Source organism: Oryx dammah, unplaced genomic scaffold (genome assembly GCF_014754425.2).
Source record: "Oryx dammah isolate SB20612 unplaced genomic scaffold, SCBI_Odam_1.1 HiC_scaffold_1, whole genome shotgun sequence".
Lineage (NCBI taxonomy): Eukaryota > Metazoa > Chordata > Mammalia > Artiodactyla > Bovidae > Oryx > Oryx dammah.
Window position 1 is genome coordinate 81,433,799 of NW_024070185.1, and position 16,327 is coordinate 81,450,125.

General features: G+C 39.6%; 1 protein-coding gene across 1 annotated transcript in view; it reads right to left on the reverse strand.

The window, feature by feature from the left end:
- Positions 1-6: 6 nt before the first annotated feature.
- HSD17B3 (hydroxysteroid 17-beta dehydrogenase 3) overlaps positions 7-16,327 on the reverse strand; it is a 51,718-nt gene continuing 35,397 nt past the window's right edge. The window contains exons 10-11 of the mRNA XM_040229689.1: positions 14,492-14,641; positions 7-446 (exon numbers count right to left, since the gene is read on the reverse strand). Of these exons, the coding sequence (XP_040085623.1) occupies positions 336-446; positions 14,492-14,641 (261 nt within the window). The 3' untranslated portion in view covers positions 7-335. The remainder of the gene's footprint in view (positions 447-14,491; positions 14,642-16,327) is intronic.

A 16,327-nucleotide genomic window follows, 5' to 3' on the forward strand; every position in this document is an offset into this window, starting at 1 on the left:
TCTGCTTTCCTCCAAAACACCTAAATGTACCATAAATTCCAACCAAATCTCCAAGACTCCTTTTATAACCAGAGAAGCAGCACATAATCTTTGCTCACACCACAAATGCAAATGACAATCTCAGAAGAGATAGATGCCACCAACACTGTCAGTTTTTGGAGCCTGATGATGTCTAAGGGGAGCACCCTTCATTAACGCCAGACAATACCAGCTCACCAGCTGGCATGCTCCAGTTTCAGGGAAGTAAAAGGTACTGGTCTGTTCCTGTGTCCTCTGTGGCCAATGCAGAATCTGGTGAGGAAAGCAATGCTGGATGGCACACGAGTTCACCAGCACTATCTGATGTTGGCATTCCTCTTGAGGTAGTCCACATAACGAGTCAGGAGCATCTTCTGAAACACACTGCTGTAGAAGGCCCACGATGGGATCAGGCTCAGAATGGTAGCCTTGAATAGACAAAAACATGAGTGTCTGGGAGAGAAGAGGAGCAAGGAGGATGCAATACAACATCTCAGTTTATATTCATCATCTTTAAAAATACATATCTGATGAATGAGGTTAAGTACCAAACCTTTTAAGTAGTCATTAAAGTTTCAATGTCTTGTGACACTTTCTTGACAAATGAGGTTTTCTCAGGAACCAAAGTGGTCACTTGTCAGATAAGTTGTGATATATTTCTAAATTAAGAGAACTCTGTCCATAGTAACACCCTCCCTATCCTCCTTCTCTTAGTGAGCACCTTTCTCTTGGTCCTTGATCTCCCAGTATCTTCATATTTATTCTACCAAGGTTCTACTAAAATGAGATTCCAGGAAAGAATCAGAAATGCTTTCCATCACCTGACTCAACGCTGATGTACCTGAATGCATGAAAGAGTTAACGAACAGGAGATTGGCCAAGACAGTGGAGCAGGAAGGTGCTGAGCCCCTCTCCTCTCGCAGGCACACCGAAATTACAGCTATTTACAGAACAACTATTAATGACAGAGACCTGAAATCTAGCAGAAAAAAATCTCCTACAACTAAAGACAGAAAGAGGAAACCACAGAGATGAGTAAAGGTGGTGGAATGTGGTATAGTCAAGGCCCTTTCCCCTGGGTAGGAGACCCACAAATGGGAAGATAATTACAAGTGCCGAGGTTTTTCCTAAGGAGTAGGTGTCTGAGCCCCACACTGGGCTCCCTAGCCCAAGGGTCCTTTGTCAGGAAGATGAGGCCACAGAATGTCTAGTTTTGAAGGTCAGCGGGCTTACTTTCAGCAAAGCCAGAAGGTGTTGGGGAATAGAGACTCCACTTTTAAAGTGCTATGTGCTTAATCGCTCAGTCATGTCTGACTCTTTGCAACCCCGTGGACAATAGCCTACCAGGCTGCTCTATCCATGGGGATTCTCCAGGCAACAATATGGGAATAGGTTGCCATCCCTTTCTGCAGGGGATCGTCCCAACCCAGGGATTGAACCCAGGTCTCCCACATTGTAGGTGGATTCTTTACTGACTGAGCCACCAGGAAACCCCCACTTTTAAAGGGTGCACACAAAATCTCACACACTCTGAGAACCAGGGCAGAAGCAGTAATTTGAAAAGAGCCTGGGTCAGACCCATCTGTTGATCTCAGAGAGCCTCCCAGAAAGGCAGGAGACAACTAGAGCTCACTCTGGAGACACAGACCCTTGGGCAGCCATTTGGAGAGCTCATTCTACCACAAGGACACTGATGCTGGTAAGCACCATTTTGGAATCCTCCAACTAGCTTGTTAGTGTCAGAATGTGGCCCCACCCACCAGTCTGTCAGCACCAGTACTGAGACTCCTCAGGCCAAGCAACTACCCAGGCAGGGACACAGTTTCACCCACCAGTAGGCTGGCTATCTTAGGACACCTTCCTGAACACCTAGCTTCCCCAGGATCCAGCCCCAACCTCCAGTGTATTGGCACTGGCCCCAAGACCTTCCCTGGTGGCTCAGACGGTTAAGCATCTATCTACAATGCTGGAGACCTGGGTTTGATCCCTGGGTCAGGAAGATCCCCTGGAGAAGGAAATGGCAATCCACTCCAGTACTATTGCCTGGAAAATCACATGGACAGAGGAGCCTGGTATGCTACAGTCCATGGGGTTGCAAAGAGTCAGACACGACTGAGCAACTTCACTTTCAGTTTCACCAAGACACTCAGGGCCCCATGGCCAGCTGTCAGGCCCAAACCTGCCCATTAGCAAGCCAATACCAACTCCAGGACTCCCAGGGCCTGCAGCCAGAGACCCTGGGACTCAGTTCCACTCACTAGTGGGCTGTCACTAGCTCCAGGACACTCTGGGTTCTACTCTTGAATACCAGCAGGCAAACACCAGTTCCAAGACCCATAGGCCCTTCAGCCAGAGAACCTAAGACCTGGTTCTGCTCACCAATGGGCTGTCACTTGCCCCTGAACCAAGTCTTACCTACCAGCAGATGGACACTAATTCCAAGAATGCAATATTCCCACAACTTAACATGTCAAGACCCAGTCTGCCCACCAGTAGGCTCACATCAGTAGCTTTCTGAGACACCTTGGGACTCACAGCTGCCCTGGAATCAGACCCCGCTTACAGCTTTGGAACACCACAGACTCAGCAGCCAGCCATGTGAAGAACCAGCCCCACCCACTAGTAGACCTACACTAGATCCAGGATGCCAAGCCCTGCAACCAGCCATCCTGAAGTCTGACTGCACACACCAGTGAGCCAGGATTAGCCCTAGGACCCCCTGGAGTTCCCACCTGGCTCCTAACAACCCAGACCCACCCACCAGTGGGCTCTGCAAAAGACAGAACTGGAAGCCAGCCAAGCTTATCAGACCACCCACAGTAATCAGCCCACCAGAACAGAAGAGCTTGCACAGTTCACATGAGGGCACTCCTGGAATATATAGCTCTATTGAGCAGAGAAGAGTATACTTCTAGGATATACAGGACCTTTCCTACAAAAGGCCACTTCTTCAAGATAGGGAAATTTAACCAACCCACCAGATACTCAGAAATGAAAACAGTAAATTAGGCAAAATAAGGCAACAGAGGAATATGTTCCAAATGAAGGAACCAGATAAAACACCAGAAAAAAAGAATTAGGTGAAGTGGAGTTAAGCAATCTATCTGATAAAGTTCAAGGTAACGATCAGAAAGATGCTTAAAGAATTCAGGAGCAGAATGGCGAAAGATGAACAGAGTGAGAAGTTAAAGATTTTTTTTTGTGGGGAGGGGGGTGGGTGGGGGGCTCATGTTTGGGAACGCATGTACACCTGTGGTGGATTCATGTCAATCTATGCCAAAACCAATACAGAATTGTAAAGTAAAAATTAAAAATAAATAAATTTTTTAAAAAAAAAAAGAATCATCAGCGAAAACCAAAAAATTGAATCAGAATAAAGAAATAAGTAAAGACAGCAAAACTCCATTTGGAAAAACTCAACTCAGAACTGAAAATACAGCATAAAAAGAAAATACATGGTGATGCTATCCATCCCGAATAGAACCAGGTGATTCGAGTCAGAATTGGTCTCCTACTGGACAAAGGGGTGCTTAAGAGATCCTGCAGCTCTGAGCCACAAGTCTAGTTGACTAGTCATTAAAATATCCCAGGTGGGCTGGTCCTCAATCAGAAAGATAAATAACATCTAATGTCCACCACTACAGCCTTCATACTTTTTTAAAATGAAAGGATACAAATGACAAACCCTTGGACTGCAAGGAGATCCAACAAGTCCATTCTGAAGGAGATCAGCCCTCAGTGTTCTTTGGAGGGAATGATGCTAAAGCTGAAACTCCAGTACTTTGGCCACCTCATGCGAAGAGTTGACTCATTGGAAAAGACTCTGATGCTGGGAGGGATTGGGGGTGGGAGGAAAAGGGCCCGACAGAGGATGAGATGGCTGGATGGCATCACCGACTCGATGGATGTGAGTTTGAGTGAACTCCAGGAGATGGTGATGCATAGGGAGGCCTAGCGTGCTGCAGTTCATGGGATTGCAAAGAGTCGGACACGACTGAGTGACTGAACTGAACTGAACTGAACTAACTGAAATTACACGATGACTGATCAAACTTAAAAAAAAAAGAAAAAAGAGAGAAAACATAAAGAGAAGCTATTTGAAGACATCACAGCTAAAAACTTCCTTAATCTGGGAAAGGAAATAGATATCCAGGTCCAGAAAGCACAGAGAATCCCAACCATGATCAACACAAAGAGGACCACATCAAGACACATAGTATTAAACATAGTAAAAATTAAAGACAAAGAGAGAATATTAAAAGCAGAAAAAGAAAAGCAACAAGTTACATAGAGGGGAATTCCCAAATAGCTATCAGCTAGCTTTTCATCAGAAACTGCAGGGCAGAAGAGAGCAGCACGTGTATTGAAAAGGATGAAAGTGAAAAACCTACAAGGCAAAATGCTCTATCTGGCAAGATTCTCATTCAGATTTGAAGGTGAGAACAAAGGTTTTACAAACAAGCAAAAGCTTAAAGAGTTCAGTGCCATGAAATCAGCTTTACAAGAAATATTAAAGGAACTTCTTCCCTAGGAAGAAAAGAAAAGACCACAAGTAGAAATACAAAAAGTACTAAATTTAAAAAATCTCATCAGTATAGCCAAAGATTCAGTAAAGGTAGTAAATTAACCACATATAAAGCTAGGAGGAAAGTTAAAAGAAAAAAGTAATAGTAAAAGCATCTATATCCACAATAAGTAATCAAGGTATAAACAAAACAAAAAGATACAAATTATAACGTCAAAAAAGTAAATATGGAGGGGCAGGGGGTAAAAATGCAGAGTTGTTAAAATGTGTTTAAACTTGAGAAATCATTAATTTAAAACAATCATGTATATATATTGTTCAGTCGCCCAGTTGTGTCCAACTCTTTATGACACCATGGACTGCTGCACACCAGGCCTTGATAGCTATATATAAACTTCATGGTAACCACAAACAAAAACCTATAATAGATATATGCACACACAAGAGAAAAAGGAACCTAAATATAACATTAACAATTGTCACCAAATTAAAGCAAAACAAGGAAAAAACTTCGAAAGGAACTACAGAAATAACCCAATTCAAATGGCAGAACGTACATATCAATAATTACTTTAAATGTAAATGAATTATATGCTACAATCAAAAGACACAGAGTGGTGGAATGGATATAAAAACAAGACCAGTATATATGCCGCCTACAAGAGACTCACTGCATATCTAAAGACACACACAGGGAACGCTCTGGTGGTCCAGTTGTGAGGACTCAGCACTTTTACTGCCGTGATCCCAGGTTTGATCCCTGGTCAGGGAACTCAGGTCCCACAAGCTGTGGCACTGTGACCAAATTAATTAATTAATTTGGACACATACAGATTAAAAATGAAGGAGTGGAAAAAGGTATTCCATGCAAATGGAAATAAAAAGAAAGTCAGGTTACAGTACATATATCAGAAAAATACACTTTAAAACAAAGACTATAATAAGTAAAAAAGTAGGACATTATATAATAATTAAGGGATCAATTCCAGAGGATATAACTATTGTAAATATATGTGCAACCTACATAAGAGCACCCAAATACATAAAGCAAATATTAACAGGCATAAAGGGGGACACTGACAGTAGCAGAGTAACAGTGGGGAACTTAACTCACCTGTCCAGCAGCAGACAGGCCACGCAGACAGAAAATCAATAAGGAGGCACAGGCCTTAAATTACACATTAGGACAGATGAACTTAATACATGTATATATAGAACATTCCTTCCCAAAGCAGCAAAATACACATTCTTTTCCAGTGCACATGGAACATTCTTCAGGATAGATTATATGGTAGGCCACAAAAGAAGTCTCAGGAAATTTAAGAAGACTGAAGTCATATCAAGCATATTTTCCAAACACAACACTATGAGCCTAGAAATCAAATAGCAACAACAACAACAAAAATTGAAAAAAACACAAACATGTGGACCATTGTTCAGCGGCGTAAACGATATGCCACTAAACAGCTAGTGGAGCACTGAAGAAACGAAAAACTGCCTGGAGACGAATGAAAGCAAAAATTATGATGTAAAATCCATGGGGCACAACAAAAGCAGTGCTAAGAGGGAAGTCTATAATGAGACAAGCCTATCTCAGGAAACATGAAAAATCTCAGATAAACTATATACACCTAAAGGAACTAAAAAAAGAGAACACGCAAAACCCGAAGTTAGTTTAAGTAAAGAAATAATAAAGATCAAATCAGAAATAAATGAAATAGAGACTAAAACACAATAGAAAAATCAATGAAACTAATATCTGTTTCTTTCAAAAGATAAACAAAATTGATAAACTTTTAGCCAGACTCATCAAGAAAAGAAGAGAGAGAATACAAATCAGTAATATCAGAAATGGAGTTACAGCCAACATCTCAGAAATAAAAAGGATCATAAAATATTACTATGAACAATTACATGCCTATAAAATGGACAGCCAAGAAGAAATGGACAAATCACTAGAAATGTACAATCTTTCAAGACTAAACCAAGAAGAAACAGAAAATATGAACAGACCAATTACCAGTAATGAAGCTGAATCAGTAATTAAAAAGACTCCCAGTATCTCCCAAGGGAATTAAAATAAAAGCAAAAATAAACAAATGGGACCTAATCAAATTTATAAGCTTTTGCACAGCAAATGAAACCATAAACAAAATGACAGCCTATGAACTGGCAAAAAATATTTGCAGACAATGCAACCAATAAGGGCTTAATTTCCAAAATATACAAACTGCTCCTTTAACTCAGTTCAGTTCAGTTCAGTTCAGTCGCTCAGTCATCTCCGACTCTTTGCAACCCCATGAATTGCAGCACGCCAGGCCTCCCTGATCATCACCAAATCCCGGAGTTCACTCAGATTCACGTCCATCGAGTCAGTGATGCCATGCAGCCATCTCATCCTCTGTCGTCCCCTTCTCCTCCTGCCCCCAATCCCTGCCAACATCAAAGTCTTTTCCAATGAGTCAACTCTTTGCATGAGGTGGCCAAAGTACTGGAGTTTCAGCTTTAGCATCATTCCTTCCAAAGAAATCCCAGGGTTGATCTCCTTCAGAATGGACTGGTTGGATCTCCTTGCAGTCCAAGGGACTCTCAAAAGTCTTCTCCAACACCACAGTTCAAAAGCATCAATTCTTCAGCACTCAGCCTTCTTCACAGTCCAACTCTCACATCCATACATGACCACAGGAAAAACCATAGCCTTGACTAGACAGACCTTAGTCGGCAAAGTAATGTCTCTGCTTTTGAATATGCTATCTAGGTTGGTCATAACTTTTCTTCCAAGGAGTAAGCGTCTTTTAATTTCATGGCTGCAGTCACCATCTGCAGTGATTTTGGAGCCCAGAAAAATAAAGTCTGACACTGTTTCCTCTGTTTCCCCATCTATTTCCCAAGGAGTGATGGGACCGGATGCCATGATCTTCATTTTCTGAATGTTGAGCTTTAAGCCAACTTTTTGACTCTCCACTTTCACTTTTCTGCCATAAGGGTGGTGTCATCTGCGTATCTGAAGTGATTGATATTTCTCCCGGGAATCCTGATTCCAGCTTGTGTTTCTTCCAGTCCAGCGTTTCTCATGATGTACTCTGCATAGAAGTTAAATAAGCAGGGTGACGATATACAGCCTTGACATACTCCTTTTCCTATTTGGAACCAGTCTGTTGTTCCATGTCCAGAAAACTCCAAACAACCCAACTGAAAAATGGGCAGAAGACATAAGTAGACATTTCTCCAAAGAAAACATTGTTGCTGTTCAGTCACTAAGTCATGTCTGACTCTTTGTGATCACATGGACTGCAGCATTCCAGGCTTCCCTGTCTTTCACTGTCTTCCTAAGTTTGCTCAGATTCATGTCCATTGAGTCAGTGATGCTATCTAACCATCTCATCCTCTGCCAACCCCTTCTCCTTTTGCCTTCAACCTTTCCCAAAATCAGAGTCTTTTCCAATGAGTCAGCTCTTTGCATCAGGTGGCCAAAGTATTGGAGCTTCAGTTTCAGCATCAGTTCTTCCAGTGAATACTCAAGGTTCAGAGGGCCAATGGGTACATGAAAAGATGCTCAACATCTTATTTATACAGAAATGCAAATCAAAACTATAATGCATTATCACCTCCACATGAGTCAGAATGGCCATCATTGGAAAGTCTACAAATAATAAATGCTGGAGATGGTATGGAGAAAAGGAAACCCTCCTACACTATTGATAGGAATGTAAATTAGAGCAGCCTCTATGGAAAACAGTATGGATGGTCTTCAAAAAACTAAAAACAGAGTTGCCATATGATCCAGCAATTCCACTCATGGGCAAACATCTGGAGAAACTTGAATTTGAAAAAATATGTGCACCCTAATGTTCACAGCATAGTTATTTATAATAACTAAGACAGGGAAGCCACCTAAATATTCATCGACAGGTAAGTGAATAAAGAGGATGTGTGTGTGTGTATATATATATATATATATATATATGAATGAAATGATTTCATTTGAAGCAACATGGATGGACCTAGAGATTATCATAATAAGTGAAGGAAGTCAGACAAAGATCAGTATCATATAATATCACTTACATGTGGAATCTTAAAAAACAATAAACAAATGGACTTATTTAAAAAATAAAAATAGGCTCACAAATATAGAAAACAAATTTATAGCTACCAAAAGGGATAGCAGAGAGGGGAGGGAGGTAAATTAGGAGTTTGGGATTAGCAGATACAAACTACTATATATAAAGTAGATAAATAACAAGATCCTATATCTTGTGATAAACCATAATAGAAAAGACTGAAAAAGAATATATATATATGTATATATATGTAAGAATATATATGTAAATGTGTGTATATATATACATATATGTAAATACATATGTAAATACATAGTATATATATGTATATATATATATAAACTCATTCTATGATACCAAAACCAGACAAAGATATCACACACCAAAAAAGAAAATTACAGGATGAACATAGATACAAAAAGTCTCAACAAAATGTTAGTAAATTCAACAATAATTAAAAAGATTATACACCATCATCAAGTGAGATTTATGTCAGGGATGCTAGGGTTGTTCAACATCCCCAAATCAATCAATGTGATACGCCATATTAACAAATTCAAGAATAAAAATCATATAATTATCTCAATAGATGTAGAAAAGGCTTTTGACAAAATTTAACATCCATTTATGATCAAAACTCTCAACAAAGTGGGTATGGAGGGAACTTCCTCAACATAAAAAAGACCAAATATGGCAAGCCCACCACTAACATCATACTAAATGAGGAAAAACTTAAAGCATTCCTTCTAGGGTCAGAACATTCTCATCACTCTTATTCAACATATTAGTGGAAGTCCTAGCAAAGCAATCAGACAAGAGGAATCCAAGTTGAAAAGGACAAAGTAAAACTATCAGTTTGCAGATGACAAAAGAGTATACATAGCAAATTTTAAAGAGACCCAAGAAAACCATTAGAACTCATCAATGAATTCAGTAAAGTTTCAGGATACAAAATTAATACACAGAAACTTGCTGTGTTTCTATACAATAGCAACAAACTATCAGAAAGATAAATTAGGAAAACAATCTCATTTACCATTACATCAAAAAAAAAGACCTTTTACCTAAGGAGTTAAAAGACTTATACTTAGAAAACTATAGGTCACTGCTGAAGATGACACAAAAGTGGAAAGATACAACATGTTCATGAATTAGTAGAATTAACATTGTTAAAATGAACACACTACCCAAGGTAATCTACAGATTTAATTCAATCCCTATAAAAATGCCAATGACATTTTTCCAAAGAAGTAGAACAAATAATTCTAAAATTTTCATAGAAACACAAAAGAATAGCCAAAACAACTTTGAAAAAGAACAAAGTTATGTATCATGCTACCTAATCTCAAGCTATACTATACAAACTATAATACTGTAATCAAAACAGTGTGGTACTGTCAGAAAAACAGACAGATCAGTAGAACAGAATAGAGAACTAAGAATTGAACTGACATTTACATGGGCAATAAATCTATAACAAAGGAGACAATAATATACAAGAGTGGAAAGACACCCACTTCATTAAAAGGGATTGGGGAAACTGGACAGCTACATGCAAAAGAATCATACTGGACCACTTTCTCCCACCATGCACAAAATTAAATTCAATGTGGATTAAAGACTTAAATATAATACCTGAAACTATAAAATTTCTAGAAGAAAATATAGGCAATGTGCTCTTTGACATCAGTCTTAATAATATCTTTGCATATATCTCCTCAGGTAAGGAAACAAAAACAAAAATAAACAAATGAAACTATATCAAACTAAAAAGCTTTTGCCCAGCTAAGGAAACTATCAACAAAACAAAAAGGTCACCTACTGAATGGGAGAAAATATTTGCAAAGATTTGTCCAATAAGGGATGAGATCCAAAGTACACAAAGATCACATAAAACTCAATATCAAGAAAAACAACCAACGTGTGGGAAGGAGATTCAGAGTGAGGGGACATATGTACACCTATGGTTAATTCATGCTGATGTATGACAGAAATCAAACCAATATTGTAAACCAATCAACTAAAAATAGATATATATTTTTTTAATGGGCAGAAGCCAGAACATGGAAGCAACCGAAACATTCATCAGCAGAGGAATAGATAAGAAGATGTGGTGCATATATACAATCGGGTGTTACTTGGCCATAAAAAAGAATGAAATAATGCCATTTGCAGTGATATGGATGGACCTAGAGATTATCATACTGAGTGAAGTTAGAGAAAGATAAATACTATATAATATCACTTGTATGTGGACTCCAAAGAAATGGTACAGATGAAACTATTTACAAAACAGAAGTTGAGTCACAGATGATGTAAAAAACAAATTTGTGGTTACCGGGGGGGAAAGCAGGGGCAGGGGGTAAAGATAAATTGGGAGATTGAGACTGACATATATACACTACTATCTATAGAATATAAAACTAATAAGAACCTACTGAATAGCACGGGGAATTCTATTCAATACTCTGTAATGACCCATATGGGAAAAGAATCTAAAAAAGAGTGGATATATGTATGTATAACTGACCTACTTTGTTGTACAGAAGAAACTAACACAATATTGTAAATCAACTATACTCCAATTTAAAATTAATTAAAAAAGAAAAAATGGGCACAGGATTTGAATAGACATTTTCCCAAAGAAGACATATAGATATCCAACAAGCACATGAAAAGATGCTCAACATCACCAATTATCAGAGAAATGCAAATCAAAATCACAGTAAGATAGAACTTCACACATGTCTGAATGACTATTGTCAAAAAGACAACAAATAACAAGTACTGACGAGGATATGAGAAAGGGGAACCCTCAGGTATTATAGAAAACAGTATGATGAGTTCTTAAAATATTAACAATAGACTACTAGAGCATCCAGCCATTTCATTCTTGGATATTTACCTGAAGAAAATGAAAACATTTGAAAAATACATGCACCTTTTTTGTTCATTGCAGTATCATTTATAGTAGCCAAAATATGGTAGCAACCTAAGTGCCCATTAGTAGATGTATGGATAAAGATGTGATATATATATATTATATATATGATGCAATAATTTATATGTTAATAATTAGTGTGTGTAATAATTTATATATTATATATAATTTACTCAGCCATAAAAGTACTCTTGCCTGGAAAATCCCATGGACGGAGGAGCCTGGTAGGCTGCAGTCCATGGGGTCACTAAGGGTCGGACATGACTGAGCGACTTCCCTTTCACTTTTCACTTTCATGCATTGGAGAAGGAAATGGCAACCCACTCCAGTGTTCTTGCCTGGAGCATCAGGGATGGGGGAGCCTGGTGGGCTGCCGTCTATGGGGTCGCACAGAGTCGGACACGACTGAAGCGACTTAGCAGCAGCAGCAGCAGCAGCCATAAAAGTAATAAAATTTTACCATTTGTGGCAACATAGGTACACCTAAAGGGTACTATGCTAAGTGAAATAAGGCAGATAGGAAGACAAATACTCTATGATTTCTTTCATATGTGGAATCTAAACATGAAACAAATAAACAAACATAACAAAACAGAAACATAGATGCAAAGAATGAACATGTGGTTGCCAGAAGGGAGGTTGGCGGGAGGAGAAAAATAGATGAGGGAGATTAAGAGGCACAGACTCATAGTTGCAAAACAAATGTGTCACAGGCATGAAATGGACAGTGTTGGGAATATGGTCAATTATTATATAATATCTTTCTGTAGTGAGAGACTTACGGTGATGACTTTAAAATTTATAGAAGTATCTAATCACTAGGTTGTGTAACAAGAACTAACATAAAATTGTGAGTCAATTATTCTTCAAAAACAAACAAACACATAGAAAAAGAGATCAGAGTTGCAGTTACCGGAGATGAGGGTATGGTATGTGAATGAAGGTAGTCAAAAGGTACACACTTCCACTCAAAAGATAAGAAAGTACCGAGGATATAATGTACAACATGATAAATGTTATATTATATACAGGAAAGTTGTTAAGAGAGTAAATCCTAAGAGTTCTCATTAAACCAAAAATGTATTTCTTTAATTTTGTATCTGTATGAGATGATGAGTGGTCACTAAACTATTGTGCTACTCATTTCATGTAAGTCAAATCATTATGATGTACACTGTAAATATATAGAATGCTGTATGTCAATTAAACCCCAATAAAACTGAAAGAAAAATTTATTTAAAGAGTTAATGAATCAATCATGCTGCTAAGTCACTTCAGTTGTGTCCGACTCTGTGTGAACCCACAGACGGCAGCCCACAGGTTCCTCTGTCCCCAGGATTCTCCAGGCAAGAATATTCGAGTGGGCTGCCATTTCCTTCTCCAATGCATGCATGCTAAGTCGCTTCAGTCATGTCCAGCTCTAAGGGACCATATGGACAGCAGCTCACCAGGCGCCTCTGTCCACAGGATTCTCTAGGCAAGAATACTGGAGTGGGTTGCCATTTCCTTCTCCAGAATCAGTCATAGCAAAGCGTAAATTATTATCGTGGAGTATTTACTTTGAAAAAGGGGGGAAGCCGCCAGTTGAGGCACAGATGCCTATTTAAATACATATGAGTCAAGAGGCACAGGCCTTGGAAGGTTCTTGACCTCAAATTACATTTGTGTCCTATAAGACAGGTCTAGGTAAAAGCAATTATTTCTTCCACAGTGTCATCCTGTTAATCCAACATTCCTCAATCAACCTACAAAACATCCCAGAAACCATTTTTAGTTTCCTGCTTTGGGATACCTCAGAGGAGTGCAAAAATCACAAGGCTTAAGCTGCCTGAAGAAACAGTGATACTCCCTACAAGGTTCAGGTGTTCCTCTAGTTGAATTTCTGTTGTTGAACCGAAGTAGAACTCTTTAGGAGGATTCAGTACACTGCCCTATGAATCCCTCTAGCATCAGAGAGAGAAAGAAAGAGATAATTCCCACAGCAGAAGGAGAAGAAAACGACAGAAGATGATGTGGTTGGATGGCATCACCGACTCGATGGACCTGAGTCTGAGCAAGCTCCAGGAGTTGGTGATGGACAGGGAGGCCTGGCATGCTGCAGTCCACGGGGTCGCCAAAGAGTCGGACACAACTGAGCAACTGAACTGAACTGAATTCCCACGGTAGAAAAGCATATGAGGTAGAGGAGAAAGTTGATATACAAAGGAAAAGTAAACATCTGGCTAAAATTCTTTGGTGATGCTGGAAACAGAACTATCCTGGCAGTGTTTGTTGTTTTCAACTCCTCTACCTTTGTTTCATGTTTGTTTGTTTGTTTTTTCCCCTAAAAACAGCCCAGGGATGGCCAGAGCTCCTCATGCCACATACTTCAGACTTTACTTCCACATTTGATGCAGTCCATAGTGTACAGGAACCGTCTTGTACTTGCTCGTGAGAGCCAATTGTGAGCTTCCTCCTGAATTCATGAGCAGTGACAACACACGGGTAGCCTCACGTCAGTCATGGTAATCAATAAATGCTACAATCAAGGTGTTTTGTTTTTTTGTTTTTTTTTCCTGGAAAGTTAAAACATTTACTGGCACAGAAGGCCAAGAACATAGACAGCCCCTACAGGGAAGAAGCCCTTTGAGTTTTGGTCTGACCTTCACAAAGCTCTGGGGATCACTTTCCTTTCTGAGGGGAGAGGTGAGGCACCCAAGGATGAGATATGCCAACTTCGGAGTCATCTATAGCTGGACATCCAGCCCTCCAGCTTCTCCTTGCCCTTACTACATATGCCTGTCCATGGGCTGGATTACCCTCAGCAGCATACCTCTGGCATCACTACCCTTGTGTGACAGAGATCTACGGAAAGCTCCGACAGCAAGGAAAAGCTGACTAATCCCTGCTGGGGCCACCTGCACGCCTGTCCTCCCTTGCTTCAAGAAAGAAGTTATCAATTACCAAGATTTCATGGGTGAGGCAGCCACAGGTTTCATCTCCAATCGTGACATAATTCAGTGATTCTTTAACAAACTCATCAGCAGTCTTGGTTATCATGTTGGTATTTAGACACTTTGTCATCGGAGTCGAAATAGCATGTGGGGTCAACACCTACAACGGGAAATGAAAACCATGACATAGGAGCAATCTGCCCAGCCCTGAGAAATTGACACCCTTGTTACCATCCCTTCATGTTCGAACTCTGTTCTTCCCTTAAAAAGTCTCAGGACAATATATGATCATAGAATAGTTAAAGGTGTAGAACCAGCACAGAGCTGGGGTCAGAAAGGTGGATTTCTGGCTTAATTTAGCAACCAACCCGGGTGAGGCCTTAGTCACACTCCCTCAGGTGGTTCAAGTACACAGGGTGAGTGAGAACATGAGCTCTTAGAACGCAGTTCCCCCACTTGGAAAGTGAAATGCAGGGCATCCAGTTATACTTGAAGTTCAGGCAAACAATGGGAAAATGTTTAGTTTAATTATATATCAAGTATTGATGGGGTATACTTATTCTCAAAATATTATCTGTTATCTGAAATCCAAATTTAACTGGATGTTCTATGTTTTATCTGGCAGAGATATCACAGAAGTTTCTTTCTAACACAGGTGACCAAAGCTGGAGCACTTTCAAGTACTTAGATTCCCACTTTCACACTTTAGTTAGGAGCCGGGAATGGCACATACCTCATAATCTTTCCTATTCTGGCAAGAAAAAAAAACAAAACAAACCACCACCACACTGGACCCTGAAAACCCCACCATGCTTCTACCAGTGGTCTCACCACATGTGGCCTGGCATGAGGTTTCATGATGGGGTTTCTTACTTTATTCCTTGACATAAAGACCTTGGTATCTTTAGGGAAAAAAAAAAAATCCATGTTTGTTTTCTTTGTTTTCTTTTTCTTCACACTACTTTTGAAATTTTTGTCACATCACTTTTTTTTCTAATCACACTTGAAATTACATTGTTTCACAGTTGACTCCAATGTGTGTCAGTCAATTCAATTCCATTTGTTCTCACGGCAATTGACACAGTTATTCATTTGTATAATACTTTTCTTCCAAAGATCCCTAAGTGTACTGTTAGAGAAACATAAGAAGTACCCATTTTCAAACTCAGTTTTCAGATAGGGAAATAATAAAAGTGTTTCCATTCCCACAGTGAGTTTTGGTTGACAAAACATCTTTCTGTACAAAACAAGGGCTCAATAAATATTGGTAAAAATTTGCATAATTACTTATTCACTAGATCTTCACAGTAACCCAGAGAAGTAAGCAGCTATTATAAACCCCTTTTTACAGATGAGGGGACAAGCTCAGAGAGTTTAAGCAGGCTGTTCAAAATCACTCAGAGGATAAACGGCAGCACTGGGATTTTAAAATCAAATCCAAGTGTACAGTGCACACTTTCTCAGGAATTTTACAAATATTCATTGAGTACCAATTACATGGGTGTTTGGAGAGACCAGTTAGATTTCACAACATCATAGAGTCTTTTCCAGGACTTGTAGCAGCTCCAAAGCTTCTGCATGAGAGAAGGAGCTCCCTTCTTCTACCCCACCTCCCCCACGTCTTCTGCTCCACAGAACCCACTGACTTAGCAGCTACAGTGTCTCTGGCCCACAGCTATCAAGCTCAAGATGATGCTGAGACTGTCACATGGCTAGGAAGCAAGTGTCTCTGGTAATCATTAGCACTGCTCACCAAACATTTCTAGTTCTTCTTTCTTCCAAACACATGATAGAATTGCACTTCCTGGGTCCCTATAGTTGGGTGGGACCATGTAATCAGATCTAA